General features: G+C 47.2%; 1 protein-coding gene across 1 annotated transcript in view; it reads left to right on the forward strand.

Moving 5' to 3' along the window:
- The window catches only part of Prx6a (Peroxiredoxin 6a), a 28,852-nt gene that overhangs the window by 4,469 nt on the left and 1,898 nt on the right, over positions 1 to 22,485 (forward strand). The window contains exons 2-5 of the mRNA XM_089583059.1: positions 16,064 to 16,220; positions 17,602 to 17,745; positions 21,234 to 21,307; positions 21,702 to 21,774. Coding sequence (XP_089439185.1) covers positions 16,064 to 16,220; positions 17,602 to 17,745; positions 21,234 to 21,307; positions 21,702 to 21,774 — 448 coding nt within the window. The remainder of the gene's footprint in view (positions 1 to 16,063; positions 16,221 to 17,601; positions 17,746 to 21,233; positions 21,308 to 21,701; positions 21,775 to 22,485) is intronic.

The raw sequence follows: 22,485 nt of genomic DNA on the forward strand, positions 1-22,485 counted from the left end.
TGGACGCGCGACGTCACGCTTGGTGTCGCGAATTCAACCGTGGTGGCGCCAAATGCAAATCCGTGTATCCATCTCATGCAGTTTTTGCGCGCCAAACAAAACGGCGGATAATGTTTGGGGGCACGAATGTTCGACAGCGCTCAAGAAATGACTGTTATTCGCTGCCACATGTAGTGCCTTTCAAAAAATCGCCAGCATTGGACATTCGTTTGATTTCACTGCATTTTTTACCCGATGCTCCAGAGCCGAACGAAAAAGATTACACGAGTTACGCTTACTCAGGTTCGGTTGAATTTGTATAGACAGTCTGAATAGCCCCAGTCCGAGCTGCACTGCGCCGTGGCGACTGCCGTTTTGTGAGACCGTGCTTTCCCGCTGCGCGAACGCGCATCTCCTGAAGCCAGTCTCCAGCAGCCGTTTGGGGGTGGTTTGCACGGGCACCCCTCTGGGCGCTCGGGCCGGTCCAGGGGCCCAGCGTGCGCCGGTGATGGTGCTCCTTCCTCCACGGCCCCCCTTTCAAGGACGACCCGTTTCTCGGAAGAGGGCGGAGAGGATCCCCGCGGAAACGCACTCCCCAAACCGAGGTCATTTTTCATGCCCGAGTGGCCCGCTGCTGCTCTCGGAGCATGGGCCGGGTTGTCATGCCCGCGGCGTGGTCGTGCCTAGGCGCGTGCTGGGCCAACGCTGCCTCACGTTGCCCCCGGCGCGCTTAGGCACTTGCTGCGTACGCGAAAAGCCCGTTGTGTGTGGGCAAAAACTCTGCTACGTTTCGGTATAAGACCCCCTCGCAGCCTTAACACAACCGAACAAAATTCAATTAACAGCAGCCAATAACAGGGATGTAATTTCTGCCTTCTTAGTCCGTATTGCTGTAGCGCAGCAGTCTGCGGCCGCTATTACTGTGAGGATCTAGTACAGTCGTATAGAATCTGTGAACAGAGCAGAAAAAGCACTTTAAAGCAGGCTCTCCAACGAGTGGTGTCTGCTCTTTTCTTCTGACTTGTGGGAGGCGCGCCTCCTAGGGCCCCGGTACCCTTAGCTAAGTTCCTATGCAGAAGGAATAAACCAGTTTCGATATACTATATGTGTCTGCCAGGTGGAACCCCTACACGTAAGACGACGTGGTGGGTTTTGTGACGTCACACTATTTCACTCTACCGGGTGTGTTTTTTTTAGGTCCAAAAATTTTCAAGGTAAAATCCTTTAGATTTATTTTAACCCTGGGGCTATACTGAGGACTACGGCGGACGCCAGGTACGAGGCAAACTACTTTAATTAGTTCGCTGATTAACTGAATACGTTAGTTAACTTTTATAATTTTTATTTTAGAGGATATGTTGTATTAGCAGAATTGAAGATCGTCTTCGAAACAGTCCAGCCAAGAAAAAAAAATTCCATGAAAAAACTTTTTGCACGCGTTACGAAGCGATAAAAAGTCGCCCTGGTAGGCAGCTTCACTCTGTACCACACCGTCTGCGACCGCCTTGACGTAGTTCGCTCCGCCCTGCGCTTTGTGTCAATGCGTTTTTGTTCCAACGCGGCATTCCGTGAGGCCGCGAAGCGAAGCAAGCAGCGATAGCGCAGGCCGCCCGTTGGGGCTGCAGGTGACGTCAGCCGTGTGACGCAAAGCGCAGGGCGGAGCGAACTACGTCAGAGGCGCTCACCGCCGCTGAGTTACGGTGTGAAGATGCCTACCGGGGTGACTTTTTCGCGCCTCGTAACGTGCGTAAAAAAATTTTAATTGAAATTGTTTTTCTCGGTGGGACTGTTTGGAGAACGGTCTCCAATTCTGCGAATACAACATAACCCCTAAAATAAAAATGAAAAAAATTAATTAACATATTTAGTTAATCAGCGAACTAATTAAAGCAGTTTTCCTCTTGCCTGGCGCCCGCCGTAGTCTCCTGTATAGCTCCAGCGCTAAAATAAATGTAAAGCAATTTACCTTTTTAAAAAATTTTGGACCTTCTAAAAAAACACCCGGTATACAGTTGCTGTCCGTGTGAGGGGCCTCGCAGTTACTTCTTTCTTTTTGGCGTTGAAACAAATGCGTTCCCCGGGTGTTGAAACTTGTGACACCTCCTTTCTGTACTGTTTACTCGAATACAAAAGCTCCGTAACTCGAATGACCGTGGCCCCTATGATGCGATTTACGGATCTGGTTAGGGCGAGTCCACCATCCTCGGCACTCAGGCAAAGGGAACGGCCGACGGACGAAGTGCAGGACGTGACCAGGCCGTTTCCAACAAACCTTTATTTCTTTGGTGAATATCAGACAACAGAAAACTAGCTAACTCCTCGTGTATAGTTTGGTGCCTGATTGCAATTACATATTTGTAGCCGACAGATTGTAGCAGCCATTTATTTAAAATTTTTGAAACATGATTGCCTCGGCGGTGTGGCTCAAGAGATTTTTGGGCCATCATGCTCCAAAAGAGGTGCGCTTTGGCGTCTTTCGCGAGCGCCAAGCGACAATCCCCAACGTACGTCGCTCCGCGACGCATGTGCCACGTGAACTTCTATCTCTCCCGTGTGGGTTACAGCAGAGCTGGACCATGCATATAGTGGAAGAGTTGGACCCTTCTTTGCTATCGGCGCTGCCGCACCTCCCACTTCGAGTCGCCTGCACCACGCGGGAAAGCAGTGAATAGCCTCGGAAGGAGCCCCGCGGGAACTCGGGGAGCGGGGAACGAAGTGGCCGCCATATTTGCGTCCCGCGGAGCCGCCCTTCGCTGACTTGCTACTGCGTTTTCTTTCAGCGTTGGTTTGCGAGTTTCTCTGCGTGGTTGGCTGGTGAAGAATGGGTTGCTGTTGTGCTGTGGGATGCTCTAATCGTAGCTCGAAGATATTTCGAATCTTTAAACTTCCTAAAGAGATGAACAGAAGGCGCATTCGGATATGTACTAGTACAATTCGATGCAACAAGTGGACACTGACTGACCGCGCCGGACTACTCACACTTCGGACTTAAATCTGTTTTCTTTTGTTTACTGTGTTTTTTTGTGCGTGCTATTTCTAAGCGTTAAAGGAACTCTTCCTTGAAGGATTACGATTATCTGGATATGTTTCAAAAGTTTCTGAGTATTAGGCTTAAACGTGCACTGAAACTTATTTCATCTCAAACTGAGGACGTGCTACCTTGATTTACAACAGATCTGAATCGCTTGTCATACCGCAATAAAAAAAATTTTTATTGATAGTTTTTTTTTATTTTTGGTGCGTCTTGTACTTTGCGGCAGTTAGTGGTATAAAAAGAGTAGTCGGTACACTGCTCTGCAATGTTTTTTTTTTTTCAGGAAATATTAATTTCAAGTCACTCGTCGGCAAAATTTATACTTTCTGTGCCGCCCGTTTCGAGGCGACTCCGTATAACTTCTGTAGCATCACGAAAAAACGGCGAAGAACTGCGGACCGTTTACAATTGCCGCTTTTTTGCTCCCTGCTTTTCGAGCATTTGGCGCGCAACGCGATGTTTGCTTTTCGCCTAATGCAACGCTGGCTAGGCAAAAAAAAATAATACTGTCAACATAACTGCTGTCTCTCTCGTCCCATTTTTTTTCTTCTTCACGCTGTTATGGAGTAGCATGCCAGGCTAACTACCAGGCACACTTCTCCTGTACTAATTAGTGTCGCTCCCTCCCGTCCTACATGAGCCGTTTTAAGTTACCAGGATCACTTGCTAAGTACACCCGCTTCGTTCAAATTTGTCCGTAGCGCTGTACGCGCCTCTGTCTCGCAGCTTTGCTACCATTTTTCTCAAGCTGAGTGTTGAGGCAACTGCTGCCTAGAGTTTTAAAAATGCGCTGACAACCCAGTGTTCTTCGCACGCCCGCGCCACACCTTTATTACGAATATCGCACTGCTCTGCTCTATCACTGTCGGCGAAAAGATCCTAGCGTTCCTTTTTTGTGTGCGTTGCACACCATAGGATCTAGAAAATAAGAGTAGAAATACCCATTCCAACAGCAGTGTTACAGGAATTACGACAAAATGCACGTTTTCTCCGCTTTATCGACACGCTCAAGCAAGCGTTGAAAAGATATAGTATAGTCGAGATATGCACGTACATACCGCCCAGGTAAACCGGCGTAGATTTTACGCTGCACTAAATACATTTAGACGCTGTTTTGATTTTCAGAAAGCTCTTCGTTTTCTCGACGGCACCTCTGAAAACGAGCTGACAGGTTATTACATAACTGCCCGTAAGTGACGCACGTGTACCGTGGCATATGGAGTTATCCGCACACACGAAAACACTCCTATTCTACCAAATTCGCCTTCCAGCGTCGTCCCTGGCCGGTCGCTCTGTTGGCCTGCTTGGCGGTGGAACTTGAGAAGGAGATTTAAACCACAGAGTGCAGCATATAACGAGCGAGTGAAAAGGGCGAAAAGGGCAAAAAACTCCACTCCAGCACGCTTTCCTCTAGCACATTAAATGCAGCAGAGGCTCACGGACACCACACGTGCGCTAATGTACTAAACGCAGACTGCCTTGCATGGTCCACCGCTCTTCGCCGCCGCGGGCAGACATGAATATGGCGCCGAGAGTCTGAGCGGAGGCGTTCTCTAACGTCAGCACGGACGCGTCGTTCCCCCCAGAAGCGCGACCACTGCCTGGTCACCCCTATTTGCCAAACTCTTGCACTATGGATCCGCTGTGGGCTGGAGCGGCGATCAGCACCGCAGCGCGCGGACAGGACAGAGGTTACGTGGCACGTGCACCGCAGAGCTGCATACGATGGGGGCTGTCGCTTTGCGCTTGCCAAAGACACGCGCTTTTTGAAATCTCTCCTTTTGGCAAGTGATGACCAAAATTTCTTGAGGCATACCGCCGTGAGTTACCGCGTTTTCGAAATTCTAAAAACTCGTATGGCTATTATGAACAGCCGGCTATAAACGTCTATTCAGCCAGGCGCCTAACTGTAATGGTTAACTATCCAAAATTAGTTAATCTTTTTACTAGTCAGCAGTATTCACCTGTTTTCTGGTATCTACCAGCACTGGTACTACAGGCTTAAAAACTGCCGCGAAAGAAACACTAGCAACACATGAAAACGCAGGCTAACAACTTGATTCTGTGAAGTCGTACAAATATCTCAGTAGCTCATTTACAATCTAATCAAAAGACGCCAGCTTGTGAAATGTGCTCAGGCGTGACATCCAAGCGAAAAAAAAATACAATTCGCACAAGGAAACTGACCATCATTGTGTGAAAGACCTTTCTGGGCCCTCCTTTACTACAAAACTAATTATTGTAACACATCGCTCTGTGGCAACAACCTATTGAACGCGGACTAACGAATGGAAGACAACCGGAGAAGTGCCACGAAAAGAAATCGAAACTATCTATAACCACAAGTGCAGGCAGCAAGGAATGGCGATGAGGCGTCCGAGTAACAATATAGCACCAAGCCCCGCATAAGTTCAAGAAGGCTGCGTCAAAAGATCAACAAAATAGATAACAACTGCAAAGAAACAACAAAACTAACGCACAGGCGATGGCGAGCCAAGTTTCCAAGTAACAAAACCTCTCAAAGCCGTCAATCAGATCAAGAAAGCCTCGTTGTAAGTGAAAAGACAGTAAAAAAAGGCACCAAGCCAAAATTACTAACAGCAAGAAAATACTAGGCGCTTCAAGGAGTAAATAAAAGTTAAGAGCCGGAACTCTTTATTTGACCGCAGGAACTAAACCCTCGTTCAGAAATAGTCATCATGTTCTTCTGACGTAGCCTTCTTGAGCTGATGCCCATCTTGGTGCTCTGTTGTTACGCGGGCGCCTTGCCACCATTCCATGTTATCTGCACTGTTGGTTGTACATAGTTTCAATTTGTTTTTGCGGCACTCCGCCGGTTGTCGTCCTGTATTGGTTAGCAGGTGTTCACTACAGTGTTTGTTTACGTCGTAGTGACGACATTCAGGAAGGCAGCACAGAGGGCTCCTAAAGGAAGTGTTGATTGGGCTGACTCGCGCCCACAAAGAACACAATGACTCGGCGGCGGCGATTGCAGCAAGCGTGCTGCGCGGTCGTCGAACGAAATGCCTGCCGCTCTTGGCTGCGCTGAATTTAAAGCTGGCATGGAACTATCGAGATAAGGCGACGGAGAAAGTACAGCGTCTGGAAAAATGTTTGAACACCTGCGCATTGATGCGATCGTTCCAGATAAGTGTGGTCGCATCTCGCGTCACAAATAAAATAATAAAGCCGAATGCCAGCAGCTTGAACCGTGAACAGAGTACAAAGATTCGCGGCAAGATTGCGAACGAGCTTCTTAGATCGCTTATGCAGGCATTGTATGGCTTCGCACAATGAAGTCGTTAGTCTGCGGTTCTGTGTGCCGTTAGTGTCTCTTTCGCAGTTCGGGTCCCTTTGAGCAGCAGTTCCTAAGCGTCTGAAATGAAACGACTAGCCCGACAATTTATACTGGTATTACTGTGCTGCCGAAACCATCTTTATACCTCAAAAATCCTAAATTTTATGGTGGGTGAACTGCGCAACAAAGGCGAGACAAAGACAACCGCTGACGAAAAACAGTTTATTGAGGAACGGAAAGGGATAATAATATATTGTCCACCCACCATGAATGCTTGCCATTTCGCCCAAATCTCCGCTTTATCCTAAATTTTAAACATGAGGGGCGGGGTTCCCTTGAAGATGTCGCATACTTGCACGTATATGCATAGTTGGCGACGTTACGGAACCACTCGCGTAAAAAAGAACTGTGCACACCCTCACTTTTATTCGGCAGGGTATGAGTGGGGCATGCTGCAATACTGCGCTAAGAGACGAGTATTGCAGAGTGTAAGGTAAGGCGCAAAACGTAGTCCGATGTACCGTTTGCTGCAGAAATCTAGTCCACCGTGTCTTTCGGGTGAACGGCACGGTGGACTAAATTTCTGTAACAAGCGATACCAGCAGTATTACTTCGCATGGCACAGCATAACAGCTTTATTACGAGTTGTTGCAACAAAAGTACCTGTGTTATTAATTCAAAACAAAACCAGTAAAGGTAAAGGCTGTAGTACAAATGAATTGTTATAACAGCAAGTTAGCAATTAAAGCACCATTCGCTCGATATTGTTTTTCACAGTGCAGAAGCGCTCATAAACGCACAATTTAAACTTTACCTGAGGTAGGAAATCAATAAAGTGTAATCTAAAGGGTATCGGTGGAAACGCGCAAAAACACCATTTCTATTTCAGCAGCTTTCGCTGCAGGGGTCGGCACTTCCCAGATCCCAATTCTTTACTCCGTTCTTATTTCATTTCAAATATTTATAAGCGATCTAAGCACTGCAAGACCGCTCCGGGAATGCATAGAGTATTCATTAACTGTGCGAAATGAGACAAAGCTTATCATCTGTTGCCGAATACTTGCCAACATGCTCATTGTTCACGCTAAACTTTCAGTGTTTGCGCAGATCCTCATTTTAGTGAGTGCACAATAAAAAAACCAAGTGGGGACTGTGAACAGCATAATAAGGGGAGGGGGGCGCTATCTTGCCATGGCCATGAACTACGAGAAGATAGCCTACTATACGATATATGCGAAGCGGCCAGCTTTGTCTGCGTTGCCTCTTTCTAAACAGCAGTAGTGCAACTGAATTTAATCGGTCACACAGTACGTTGTCGACGAGTATCGGTTAACCAGTGATCAGCACATTCAAGGACCGTTAAGGTAAAAGCATACGCAATTATACATAAAGCGTGTTTGCAGTACATTAGTTAATATTTAATAAATGACTGCATAGACTTTCAGGATTCAGGTAAGAATTAAGGTATACGTCAAAATCCACGACTTGTGCTCGACCAGGCTCACCGGCTTCTGAGGCTGACTAGATGAAGACAGTTTTGTCTTTGCCTTCCTCAGTATGGAGGGCGTTTTAGCAAAGCTCCTCAGTTGGTTTTAAACAGGGATTTTTGGTAAATAGGATGGCCTTTTCAACGTAGTTATTGCCAGTGGTGGTGGAGGTTGGAACAGCATGAATCTCCTAAGGAGCACACTGGTTCACTAAATTCTCATGGATTACTCCCACTATTAAAGCTAGGTGCCTGGTAGAAATCAGACTTGAGCTAGCCGCCAAGCCCCAATATAAGCTGTTGCAATTTCGAAAACTGTGCTCGCCGCAGCGAAACAACTCATTCTTGCTTTATCAACGCTCCAAACCGGAACCGCGGGGCCGCCGAGAGCTCGCAGTCACACACTGAAGCAAACGCCACTTGGCGACGCGTGTGTTTCTTACATCTTTGTTACTTTTCTCCTTATTGTTCGAGAAAATTACCAGCAATATCATGTTCACGCATTTGCTAGGCCAGGTTGGTACATCGCTACAAAAACCGCCTCTTTTTGCCTCTAGTTCACCTTATTGCAGCTCCCAGCAGCCTTATCTCTCTCGTCGCAACGGCGCTCGCCAACTGCACGGATCACTGAAACCGGTGTCATAACTACAACGGAGAAATCCATTTACGAGTGGATTGTGTTCGGCCCTAGAAAGCTGGCTCCGCCGGGCAACGGTCACTATTTCTTTTTTTGACTCCGTCAGCAGTGGCATTGACGAACACTTTTTTGCTTTGCTTTCTTGAGTGGCCGGCGTTTGGGTTATTGGGGTCCGTTGCAACCCGCCACTCTTATCACTTTCTTATCGTGTGGACCTTACGCGCATATCAGTTCCTAATACTTTCGTCGCCGTCAAGTTTCTCCAGAAGAGGGAACGGCCTGTGGACTTTGCCACTTCAGAGTTTCGGTCCATGTTGAGAAAACTTCCCTCGTGGTTTCGTGCTGCGGAGCTTAGTAGCTTTGTGGCTAAAAAAAATATCTTTTTTTTTTCTCTTCTGACTGCGCAGTTTTCCTACGCCGTGTGGAGACTGTCGCCCAGCGAGTTTTGCGCTCACTGCCGTAGTCGCCTGGAAGGTTCTTGAAAACACGTGCAGCATGTAGTTTGCGGTGTCGGCGCTCGTTAAAGGTAGAAATTATCCGGAACCCTCCACTACCCCGTCCCTCGTAGCCTGAGTAGCTTTGGGACGTTACACTCCATAAAACCAAACCAAGCCAACATATTTCCATGTAGTGTTTTATTTAGTTTTATTGGGGAGATCTTGTGAAGACTAACCCCCTTTATTACGTGGCCGTTCATGAAAGCTGACTTAATCATTTTGTTTACCGGATCTCGAACAGTCATTTTCTGCCCCAGTCAAAAATGGTGCTAATTCTTTTCACACGCATCACGAGGACAACGGTTATAACCCTACCAACGACTAACTGAGCTGTTTAAAGCTTTCTTTGTCTATTGCCGGCAGTTTTTTTTTCTTCCTCTCACGCTGATGCACCTGCCCGCCCGCCTTATGCTGCACCTGTTACGGATAGCGCAACCCTGCCGACTCGCCTCAGTCCCATGAATGCCGCTCAAACTTTCCCATGCTCTTTTTCAACGACTAACCTTGCCCTCGCAGAACTTTGTTCCCTGTGATGTCGTGTTTTTATCAGCAATAAGTTAGCACTAGGCACCAAGTCTTTCCTGCAGATAAAATGTCTGGTTGCGCACACCCGTGCTTGCGTCAGGCCTCGGTGGAAATGAGCGGTAGCGTTGAGTCTTCACGTGTGCGAGAGTGGCTGAGTAACCGACGGAGTTCCTTCCCCTTCTGCGTAACGCCGTCACTGCCATACGTGAAGGTCGCGTTCGCTCGTAGCTTTATCGAGACGGTTCTGTCCTGTGCCTCTTCTCGAAACAGGGACGCTGAAGCATTCCAGATGTCAAATTCATTTTTTTTTGCCTCGCTACAATAGCACACAGTCTGATTCGTTTCCGGTTCTTTGTCTATGCGGCAATCGCCAATGCAGATGCTGTATCCGGTAGGCCTGATAATAGTGTGCAGTCGGAAAGAATTCTTCTCTACATTTTCGTCCTCTGCTAGACGCGGGCAAACATTTTCCCCGGCTCATGCGCACCCGTAAAAGGCACGTGTGCGGGCCACTGAGAGTTCATATAGCCTCCCTGAGCAGTGCAGTGTATGGCAAAGGGTGTCAGCGACCTCTGGGCGGTCACTAGTGGTGTGTGACTAGAAGTGGCAAAAATGGGGGCGAGCTTTTGGTAGAACGAAGACCGAGCTTCAGTGCCGCTCTACCGAAGATTGTGTAATCCAGGATTGCATCACAAATTCACTTGAGGTGAAAGCAGGCTTCAAGAAGCCGAAGGTGTTAGGAGGCAGGACTTTCTGAAGTATGTATAGACTAGCGCAGATAGCACTGCTCCGCCGCGCATGTCATAGTTCATGCCTTTCTGCCATTGGAATAGAAACACTACCGGCGGGGTTGCGCTGATATACGCCTGTTGGGGGGAAAATGCTCGCCATCATTTTATTTCATAGAAAAATTTTATTTATTCGCGTAATCGTCATCCGCTTATCTATGCTAAGCACGTTGGTGACTAGGAAAAAAAAGGGGGGGCAAAAGGGCACTTTTTTTTTTCTTCTGTCTTACAGCGGAAAAGGTCAAAATTATGGCTGTTTCCGTTGCTGATGTTCAGAGAGCAGATAAAGACGTAGTAAACGTACTTAAATTGCACGCACGCAATAGCTGACGATGATGATCAGAGCAGACGAACAGGGCAACCGAGCACACTCAGCTACCGAAACGCTAACGAAGATTGGCGCACGCAGCTCCATAGGACCTTGCCATCTTTGGAAGTCTGTGGTCAGTAGGTCTTAGTAGGAGGTATAAAGGCGTCCCTCCGGATCGTCGACGCCTCTGCAGTGGCCCGGGAGAGTGAATCAAAAGAATTTGAAGACTGTTTTTGCGGGTCTACAGAAAGTTCCGAAACTTGCCGCAGTAACCAGGTGGAATAAGTTTCGAAAGGTCTTCTATCTCCTGCTGCTTGCTCGGTATCGCGAATGAGGCCTAGTGATTTTTTTTTTACCTCATCTGCCCCTTTTCTCCTTCTTAATCATCATTTTTTTTAGCCTTTGGAGAAAGGTGAAGATCGATTACTTCCTAATCTAGCCGTTGTCGTGTGTCTGTTGTCTGATCGTTCTCTTGTCAGTGCATCTTTTCGTCTCCCCAGTTCGAGCTTCATTTTATGCCAGTCACGGCTTTAGGACTCGACGCTGCTCCAGGACTCCGTCGAAAGAAACAAAAACAGAACCAAAAAAAAAGTGCTCTATTTCGGACATTGTATGCAACGGATGGTTGGTTGAGATCTGGGATTTACTATTTTTCTATGTCATTGACTAATATATGGAGAGAAGATCTGTAATAATATATTTATCAGCAACATAAAATTTGCGGTCAGGAAGAGGGCTGCTCCCGCATTTACGTGCCCTGCTGTTTCTTTGTCAAAACACGCTTGAAATTTTAAGCACCAAATTTGTGACTGTTTTTGTGTGTGCCTAGTCATTTTCGGCGATTTCCGAGTTATTCTTCTTTATAAAGCCTGTCGCAAACTTGGCGCGGCGTTCGGTAGTACCTTTTTTTATTTTCTTGGGGGGGGGGGGGGCGAATTGAGGCTTTTTTTTATCTGAAAGAACTCGGCTGCAACCGAAAATATTTAATGTTGAATACTTCACAAAACGATCTACCAATGCCCATACCTTTTGCAGATATGGAGATATTATTTCAGACTTCAAGAAAGCAAGGATCCAGGAGGTCTTTGTATGCTGATTTATTTTTTTATGCTTCCAGGTGTTGTTCTCACTACATGCATAATCATAAGGAATACAAAAAAATGTTGTATAATGTTGCCGGGGTAGCAGATACAGCGTTTCTGGAGAGAGCATTTTTACGCACATTTTCGTTGTCGCCAAATTTGGTTGTAACTAGATATAGCCTATAACAATACCTCTGAAAATTGTTAGGGGTCATTTAAGTTCATCATAGAGTACGTCGAGGTTCCTGTCGGTTTCAAACTTGTATATTTTGTTCTAAAATTTTACAAACTTGCCACATAATTTTGTTGCTGACTACGGAGGTCTTCTTCTCAGCAAGGAAGAAAACGATAACCATGATCAATTTACGGTGTGTTCCAAGCAAGATTGTCTGCTAGACGATGTAAAAATCACTGAACAGTAATATCTTGGCCAACAAAGATATATCAAATTTCGGGAATCCAAACTTACGTGAGAAGTTGCGTTTCCCAAGCACGGATTTATTGGGCTTTCCAGAGCGACCTAGGCAGTGTCGTTGCCGGGCCTCCTCAACAATGCCATGTGTCTATCTTCCTTTGCTAACTTTTCTGATCAGTGCCGCTTGCCCGTGTTTCATTGTTCCCTTTTGCAACCGGGCAAAAATCCGCTGATAAGTGCTCTCATATGTGTGATTAGGAAAAAAAAAGCAGCGGTCCTGAGGCTTCGCTGAAGAGGGGGCGTGTGGGAAAATGCACTCGCTGAAGAGGGGGAGCTTTTTCGCCGGAGATATTTTAGCAGCTGATCAACTCGAAGACAAGGAAGCTTGATCTGACATTGTGCTGAACTGACACTGATCGATAGTACTGGCGCAACTCGGCATTCCGGAACAGGCATTTGTAACCGTGCCTTATGTCGTCTATCATAGAAGAGACGAAACCACTGCCGCCAATAGGCATATCGTACCGACAACTACGTTAGGACGAGCGATGCGACGCGATTGAAAACACACTAAACTTTTCGTTGGCCTCCGCCATCCGCCCTACACCGCCCACCCTAATGCCTCCAAATAACATGAATGGAGTTGCCTCATTTTCGAACTTACACTCCCACATGTGGCAGGCCCTGTCGGACCTCGTAACGGGTGGCACTCTGTGGATGGCGAGCGCTGCGGCTCACGTCGCCTTGCGGCCCTGTGTGGTTCTACACATTATGGCTAACGTTCTTGGCGACTAGCGGGTGAACGCCATTGCTAGCATGTGGTCGTTGTCGTTTCTGACCGCTACGACAACGACCCCATTCACCCACGAGAAGCATCGGCAGGCTCCGCACGGAGGCAGTGCGCAGACGGCTTCCGACGGCGGCTGTCGAGCTTGTAGCGAGAGAGCTACCGTCAGTCAGTTATCCAGTCGGCGGCGGTGGCCAAGGCTACGTCAATTACGGAGCACGCGGGGCGTGCAAGCCACTTGTCTAGTCTTTGTCAGTCGCTCACTGCGGCCGTTGGGCGCCCACCGCTGGTGTTTATTGACGGGCAAACGACATCCTCTTCCTCTCTACGCATGAGGGCACCGCGAGCGCACCGCCAGCCAGGAGGACACAGTGCCTCACCCCTCCCCTCTATTTTTTTTTCTCCAGGGCATAGCCGCTTGTCTGAGGCGCCTTTGTAACAGAGTAGTGGACAATGTTTTGGGCCGGAGCGGATTGCACAAGCTGATTTCTGTCTGCTGCACTCGCATCTATTTACTGGAACTGGAAAGACGTGATAGACTCGGCTGTGAAAATGGCTTTTATATATCCAGCTGCTGCTTTCGGCCGGGCGCCTTTGTATGTGCGCTGATTTTCAGTTCTGAAACTAACCTATGCAACACTGAGGCAGGAGGCCGAGGAAGTCGTGGGTTGGTAAATGTGCGCTGTATCCGTGCTGCATTTGGCTTTTCTTCCTATACCATCCGGGAACGCTTTAACTGCAACAGTCGTTTGTGTGTTCTGAATAAGTGTTCTCCATGAGAAAGTGTTTGTTTGCTATAGGTGAGAATATTATTATAACCGTAGAAGCTTGTGACGGGGAAACCTTGTGACTCGGAGGAAATGATGGCAGCCAGCTTATCTGTAAAGCGCTTCCCCTGCAAGAACACCCCCATCCGGTCGGCAGAGATATGCTGAGGCAAAAACACATCGGCAATCACAGCTGTAAAGAAGCTGATTGTTGTTGTTTTTTTATCGGTTTCTTGACTTCCACGAGCAATGGACAACGATGCCATTCTAAATTGCTTATCATTCTTTTTATACTGATCATCAATTTCTCTTTTTTAACTCAGTCACGAAGGTTTTTCTTTTCATTTTGGACGTCTCCACTGAGTGTGACAGTATGGCAGTACTCCTCGTTCATACTATCCGGTATGATAATGTAGATATCGTGTCCGATAATTTTCTTCAGTTAAGCATGAAAAAATAAATATTGTGTGAAATATAGTTAACAGTAGCCGAAACGAAGTTTTCCTCGCTGCCTAAGGTATGTAGCCAGAAATTGAGAGCCGAATCTCGTTGGCGGCACGGAGAGGTGCCGACAGCGCTTTTCCAGTTTAGCTCGATCAAGCAGCTTTTACGTTGTCTCCCTCCATTTGCTTGTAAACGGGCCCAAGTAAATGAAAATTCAATGACTTTTTTTCTTTTCGCAACTGCTTTGTTATGTAGACTTCTCGCGCTGGCTGCACGTGTTCTTCTAGTCTTTCTTTTTTTTTTTTTTGTCGCCACTATGCCCAGCAGACTTTTTTTTTTCCAAGTGTCTGGTTTCTCTGTGTAAACAGGCGGTCAGCAGAATCAGCAGCAAAAAAAAAGCGTTGGTAATCATTCCGCTGTCGCGCTTCCGTACCGCCCTCGCTGGTGGTGTGGCGACTTTCGTTGCTCGCAGAGTCGTGTAGTTCCTGCTTGTCTTTTGTTGGGTCCGTGCGAAACCGTCCATAATAGGCAGACAGCAGAAGGCATCACAAAGGCCATGCCGCTACCGGCTTACACCCTATCTGTGCAGCTGCGGTTAATTGGCGTGCCGACCTTGATGCTTAGGTGTTGTATTCAGGCTCTTCATTTGACAAAGGTAGACGCGTATGGACGGTTCTCACGGTTTGGCTTGAAGGAGATGTTGTAAATGGCTAACATGGCCGGATTTATTATTATAATCATCAGCATCGTCATTTTGATCATTGTTACTGCTGCTGCTTCTGCTGTTACTGCTGAAAGCCGTGGTCGCGTGCCATAAAAATGGGTTTATATTTGAGGGTTCAATGGCATATGCGTATTTGATCCGCGTGAACATGTTCACGTGGTTTAATGCATGCAGTCAGCGACAATATAAATTTTAATATGAAGGTAAGCTTGCCTGCTTTTCACACTCTCATTAATTCCGTATAGTACTTCGTTCGCGAGGCTGGCGTAAATGGTAATCTCGGAAACTCACAATTTTTGGCTTTATAGTCATCGATTTATTGACTTTGCATGGATCTGTAGTGGCAGCGTTGCCGGAGATGCCTTCTTCTTCGCATTGTGGCGGTTCTTCTACTAGTTCGAGCTGCTACTCGTCACAGGGACTCGGTCGAACATTTTTGCGACAGTTACTATTCCTGGCAGCACCATAGTTGTACGCGATGTCTCTGCGCGCTAAGCAACTTTAGTGGCCGAATTTATCCACATCCTTCCACTGCACGGTGCACTGCAGCCCGCAGTTGATTATGACATACCAAACCAACGTTCCCTGCGGATCCACGACTAGGCAACAGTGCTGCGACATTTGCCCGGAAGTCCGAGGTGGGCACTCGTCGCTGCGCCTCTTTGGGTTTGTTGCCGCCGCGGTGGCTCAGTGGCTATGGTGCTCGGCTGCTGGCCCGAAAGACGCGGGTTCGATCCCGGCCGCGGCGGTTGAATTTCTTTGGAGGAGAAATTCGAGGCCCGTGTACTGTGCGATGTCAGTGCACGTTAAAGAACCCCAGGTGGTCGAAATTTCCGGAGCCCTCCACTACGGCGTCTCTCATAGCCTTAGTCGCTTTGGGACGTTAAACCCCTTAAAACTAACTAAAACTAACTATCTTTGGGTTTGGTACTCGCCCGTGTAGGGGAAAAAGTTGCTCGCTGATAGTCCGGCGAGAAGTAAAGCGCCACTTAAGTTCCAACACAGCTTCAATATATTTTGCGTCGCTCAGTTCATCATGCATTAGCACTTCAGCGCACACCGAAGTTGGTCGTAACCGCCCGTGAGCGTGGGCTCCTAGGGCTTGTTCCTGTCCCAATCGCGATGAGCCGAATTCGTATCGAGTTGAAGTGCACAACTGTCCTTGTATATTGAGGTTTCAGTGCGTTTTATAGAACAGCATGTGGCCGGGATCGGTGCCCCTACTACGGCGTGGTGCTTTGGTAGCTAAACATGACTAATGGTGCATCTATTTTTCTCTGCCGACTGCAGCTGGGGCATCCTGTTCTCGCACCCGGCCGACTACACTCCGGTGTGCACCACCGAGCTGGCTAGAGCCGCTCAGCTGGCTCACGTCTTCGAGGCGAAGGGCGTCAAGCTCATCGCCCTGTCTTGCGACAGCGTCGAAAGCCACCACGGATGGATTAAGGTATAGCCTTTAATAGTGGCGCGTCGCTAGTCGCTGCCAGAATAACAACCATTAACCCCTTGGTCGGCACCTGTTGCGATTCCTATCTTAAAGGGGCTCTGAAACACCTCCAGAGTAGAGTACATCAACTCTCTTAATAACTAAATTGAGTTATCGTGAACACCTGAGCTAAATAATAAGAGTTGGTGAGCTCTTTCCAGCGACTTTTCGAAACTGTCTCTCCTCCGTGTCGCGCCTCTGCGTAGGTGGGTTAAGAGATGGCTATTCGTTAGGTAAAATCAGGCGTCACGCATCTACCATGGCTGCTGCCGCTCAGCTGCGTCGATCCGGTGGGTCAGGAAACTCCACCACCGGTGAATGCCCGCCCTCTTCCGCAGCCGGTGATGGGACCTAATGGGTGGGGCCTGCGGAAGAGCTGACTTTTCAGCTTGAAAAAATGACGAGAGGAGAGGGAAGGGCGCAAATACGCTGAAGAGAACTTTGCTTCTAACAAACGCGTTCAAAGTACTCTGGCTGGAGGACATTCTTGAAGCGGCGCCCTTTAACGCCCCTGACATACGGCCCGTTTCAAAGCCCCTTTAATTGAGGGCGCGGCCGTATGGTTACACCGTAGGTCTCAGCGATGACGCACTGTTTATAAAAAAAATATTCACTGAGCTGACGGTCGGCTCATGCGCGTCTCCGCTTCAACAGTGATTTTACTCGCTTCCCGAGTCGCTCCTTCGAGCCTGCCTATATCCCTTCTAGGAATACAAGTTTTTCTTGTAACTTCAAGTGCGGCCGCACTTTAGCTTGTCGGACGAACGTGCCGCTGCTTTAATCGTAGCTGTGACGATTTCTCGAGGGAACTTATTCTAATGGAAAGTATAGTGTAGTTTTTTTTTTCTCGCGTTCCTGATTACTGGTGCCACATTTGGCACCCGGGCGACATTTCATTCCTGCTCAAATCTAAATTAGTTTGCCGACCCCGTGGCATCAGTCAAACTTTCTGCGGGATTCACTGTTACCCGCGACACAAACAGTACCCACGCAATAACGGCTGCTCTCCGCTACACTAACAAAATTGAGGCTTTTGCTAGGTCGCTTCAAGTATTTTATTAAAGGTGACGTCGTTTTCAGTCGCTACTGGACACATTCAGCTGTCTTGCAGGTGTTTTTCTAGTAATTCAGTAAAGTCGCCAGGCGAGTAATCGTCCCTAGCAACGGACTGTTTCGGTATCAGTTTGTTCTTTACAGTGTTTTAAAGTAGTTTCACTCGTTATTTTGAAAGCGAATTTTGATGGCGCAGAGAGGGCTCTAAGAAATGTGAGGCGACTAAATCAGTAGGTTCGAAAGTGTCACGCACTGCTGACTTTTCCACGGTCGCATGGCCCGCTCGCAGGACATCGAGGCCTTTGCTGATCTGCCCGACGGGCCCTTCCCGTACCCGATCATCGCCGATGAGAAGCGCGAGATCGCCGTGCAGCTGGGCATGCTGGACCCCGTCGAGAAGGACAAGGAGGGCTTGCCGCTCACCTGCCGCGCTGTGAGTGTTTCCCGCTTGACAAGTGGGGAGTAGAGTCGTGGTAGCCGCTACCTATATAAGATACCGCCGCGAAGCAGAGCAATACACGATATTTTAATGCACACCTCTAGCGACGCGTGGTCAACTAATGCGATTGCAACTGGGCAGTTATCATTCAGTGGGTTATGCGAATGTACCAAACCTTTGTTGATGCGCATTTTTTTTTTAACATTGCTGATTGCATAGAGGTAGGCATTTTATGTCTGGTGGCCTTCAACCAGGTCAAGGCGTGTTCGAAAGCCGCAGTTGCCGTGCGTAAAAGTAGCGCACCTTCTTTGGTACTGCTGTCTGCAGTATTGATGACATGAATTTGTGATTTTTCTGCTGAATTACTGGTGTTGTGGAAGCTTTGTAGGCGCATATCTTACTCCATTTGCGAGTTCAAGAGCGTGTTTTGCCAGTGGTATAGAACGCCCTCAAAGGAAGCTCTACCCTGCTTTAGAGCTTAAAGCATGGTTTGAGCTACTTCATGAACGCGCAACAAGGCTTTCCACTATGAGCAGCACATCGGTAAATTCGGCAGGTAAAGGGTGGAAAGTTCAAGAACGCTTGCTGGGTGTATGCGAGAACGCACAAAAAAGGTAGTCGTGCATTATGAGGCTGACAATAATTCGCGTGAAAGCTTGAGCATGGCACCGTTCGAAGTACGGGAAGTTCGGAGTAAAATGTTAAACGAAGAACGTGTGTGGAAATTGGGCAATAACAGGTGGGCAGTTAAGGTATTTAGATACTTATACGGAAACGGCTTCGACTCAGTGGTGGGAAAGGACTTGAAGGTTTAATTGACGGAACCAGCCGTTCTCAGGATTTGTACGTCAGGAATAGCGCTTTCGCTCTAAAAATTGGTCCGGCGCAAAGTAAATAAAATTTATATTTAACGAAAAATGGCGAATTTAGGCAACACCGATAATTTTCATATTGGTTAGAGAAATGCAGAAGGAAGGAATACCATGCATAGTGGCGCCTGCCACAAAACGCTTTAAACGGGACGATCGTAACATCCATCCGTCCATCGTAGTAAATGAAAGCAGTAACCTAAAGGTGAAATCCGCAAGACCTTTGATGGTCGCCTGGTAATTTTTTTTTCAAGCCTTCATTGTTAGCACTTCGTGACAGTGCTAATATCTTGAGCACGTGGGTCTTCGTGGAGACTACGTTTGCAATATCTTTTTTTTGTCCCTCCAGTCGAAAACGTTTGTCTGAGTTTAAAGATGACCAGTTGTATATTATCAAAATTCCCGCGTGACAATCCAATCTTGCCTGCCTCGCCACCTGGTGCGCATTAATGCTGTAAGCGCCCTTACCTATCATGTCAGCAAGTGGATACGGTTACTTTGAGTAGATATGTATCATGTTGGAGGTGAACGCCTTGCGAACGAACCTTGTGCGCTGCTGCGTCTGGGAGCTTCGATGCGCACATCTTGAGTGTTGCCCGTAGTCTACTTTTTGTTTCCCTCTGAAATGGGAGTCGTCTCCCCAGCTTGTGACATAGTACGAAAGTGCGACTGAATTCCTGCGCCGGCTTGGTAGATCGCTCGACGACTGTCCGTTCCAACCTTGAACACGAGCGTCCCCACAACAAAGTACTCGCTCGCACGGTTGACGACGCCAGCAGACTGGCGTCTCGAGTGTCGATGCGGCTCCCCGGACACTGGACGCTTCCAGCCGATGTGTCATCCCCGTGATGCCTGTGCTCCCTTTCGCGCGTCGCCTTGACGGCTGTTTTGTTGGGAAGGCGTAGAAAATATTACGCGCAGCTCTTTTGCTTCCGACGTGTCAGCTGGTGCTACTCCGGTATGGTGCTGTGAGCGTCACGTGCCCTTTTTCGGAGCAGGCGCCGCCACCGCTTGCTTAAAGTCTGGTCATGGAGCGGCGAGCGGGTGATGTGCGCTTGTGGGCGTGGCCGCTTGCGCTCCTCAACTCTGAGGCTTTAGATTGTCGCACCAAACCAAACAATGGATATACTGCGAATGGTCCAGCCTCAATTCCGTGCATGTATGATGCGCTAAGTGTGATAGATTAAAAGATGACTATTAAATTTTAGTTCGCACGTAGCTCACACAGCTAGCTGTTTTCTGGTGCCCACCGCCAGTGCGAGTGCTATATTGAAGAAAGTTCCTATAGCTCGAAAAACCTATTTTTGAAACTGCTGACCATAATCAGTGAAACTCCCGGTAGAAATTTTACTTTGCAGAAGTGACAGGATGATCAGCCTTGAATTTCTTACTTGTAACACATGTAAGTCTGGGATATTGGCATTGTCCCTCCACGACCACTCACTCATTAGGTCCATTTTAACTACCCAATAACCGCCAATGTACCTCACCTAACGAAGCTGCACAAGCTACCTTCATGCTTGTGCATATTAGGAAATGTACACTAATCCTAATATGATATATATTAATTGTCACCAATGGCAACATTAGCGAACACAATGTCTTCTAGACTTTTATCTCATTGTTTTCTCTTTTTTTTTTCTTGCTCGGCATACTGCACGCACGCGCTCACGCACGCACGCACTCTCTCTCACTCTCACTCACTCTCAGTGGGCTTGAAAGGCTATTTTCGAGCATCACGAGGCATCAGTTTTTGCTTTAAATATTTATCAGTATTTGGACTGCCAGAGTGTCTGCTTATAAGCTTCATTGCATAAATCTTGCAGTGCCCCTAGGTCCTCCTTGCATTTCTCCTAATACAGATGGCTGTGTCTCATGTGCACAGTTGCTCATTTATTCTTGTATTCAGTAAAATTAACAAATACTTAAATTTTCTCCAGTGCCCTGCAGCTTCTTCAGCATTTGCTGTTGTGCACCTTTTTCATTTTCTACCAACTGCATTTCAGCCCGTCACTGGTGGTGTGACGTTTGCTCAGTAATTGACAATGATCTCAATACTGATAAGAGGCATGCCTTCATGTCACAATTGCAGAGATGCACTTGCTGAAGTGTAGAACTGCTCAACCACCCCAGTCAAGTGTACTCGCTCCTGTCGTGTGCCTCAGCAGGTTATCACCTATGCACAATAATAGTGGCTATCTACACACGCTCAAGAGTGCTATGGATGATAAGTAATGGCACTCTATAGACCGTGACCTATTTTGTGTTTCATGTAATGATGTGCCTAGTCTTAACTCTTAGGGGCTGCCCATCAGACTGGGTCAGGGAAGATAAAATAAAGGTTTCAAACAAGCAAACCAACGAACCACTTTTAACTTGTCCTGTCAGTAGTGCATCTGCATGTTGCATTGCAACCTTCTTTTACTTGAAAATGCTTGGAAAGCTGGACTGTTCATTTTTGTATTCTCAAATATTCAAAAGCTATCAGTGCTATAAAAGAGGAGCATGTACACGCAGAATTCACTCTTTTATGTTCAGAAGTTTGTTATTGCAAAGTAGTGGTGCAGCACTTTTTTGTATTAAGGGTGCCTGATCACTAAATTACTTTTGCAGGTGTTCATTATTGGCCCTGACAAGAAGATGAAGCTTTCCATGCTGTACCCGGCTACTACTGGAAGAAACTTTGAGTAAGTATTTGAGCATGTCAAGTGTGTTGGTAGCTATTAAGTTGTTTGTACATTCTTGGGGCAATTTTTCGCTACAGTATATATCTGTACTGGAAGCAAATAAAGTGTGTAGATACAAGTACTCATTACTTGAAGTATCCTGTATGTGTTTTTATTGGCCTCCAAATAATTTCGGTATTAAGTATTGCCACAAAACGTAGTTTATTCATTCATGTTCCCAATGAACACCCGACAATATTTTGTACACATAGATTGTTGGAGAAGTTCGATGTTTTCAAAGGTCATTTGCTGAGCTCTTAATGACTCGGTTAACGTGAATCTTTGAAGGATTCATTGTCGAAAGATGCTTTCTTCTGTTATAATCGCGATCTTTCTTTCTCTTCTTCCTACTCAGTGAGGTTCTCCGTGCAACTGATTCTTTGCTGGTGACTGAGACCAGAAAGGTGGCAACCCCAGCTGGTTGGAAGGTGAGTGCGACCAAAGCCTCGTTTATGGCGATGCATCTTTGTTTTAAACAGGCATGGATGCTCGAAAACGGGCAGTACTCTAAACATAATAGCGTAAACACTGATGTGTGCTGGCAATGCACCCGTCATAGCCGCCAAATTGCCTCTCTCGTCTCCCATGTTTCGCGTTACTTGATATAACTTTTTTTTCCAGTACGCGAATGCCATTAACGAAAGATTGCTTTGTTAACATGACTGGTACAGCGAAAAGTATAGGCCAAAACTGCGCGCTTTATGCGTCGTGCTGATGCTTCCTTCCTCCGCCGCCCACCCGTGCGATGAACCAGACCTCGATCGGTCGCCAGCTGATTTGTGCCCTTTCGTTTATAAGTCCATCTTAGTGGCAATCTTTGGTTATTGTGCGGTTTAAATTCGATATATAATCAAGTTGGGAGGTTCTTGACGCCGCAGTTTTTTAGCGTTCTCCAAGAGAACTTAACGCTGCAACGTCGTGCGTCTCTTGCTGATCTTAAAGCAACGCACAATGGTGGCAGATGACTTGACGATGCGAAGCTCTTTGCGTGCGGCATCCGCCAAACTAAATTCTTAGACCTTCGAAGTGATGTTCGGCTTAAAAAAAAAAAGAGCGAAGATATTACCCGGGTTTGGGCAAGGATGACCAGAAGAGCAGGCTGAAGAATCCTTTAAAGTAATTTGGTTATTTAGGTGAAC

Source organism: Amblyomma mixtum, chromosome 3 (assembly GCF_055824585.1).
Source record: "Amblyomma mixtum isolate Tamu chromosome 3, ASM5582458v1, whole genome shotgun sequence".
NCBI lineage: Eukaryota > Metazoa > Arthropoda > Arachnida > Ixodida > Ixodidae > Amblyomma > Amblyomma mixtum.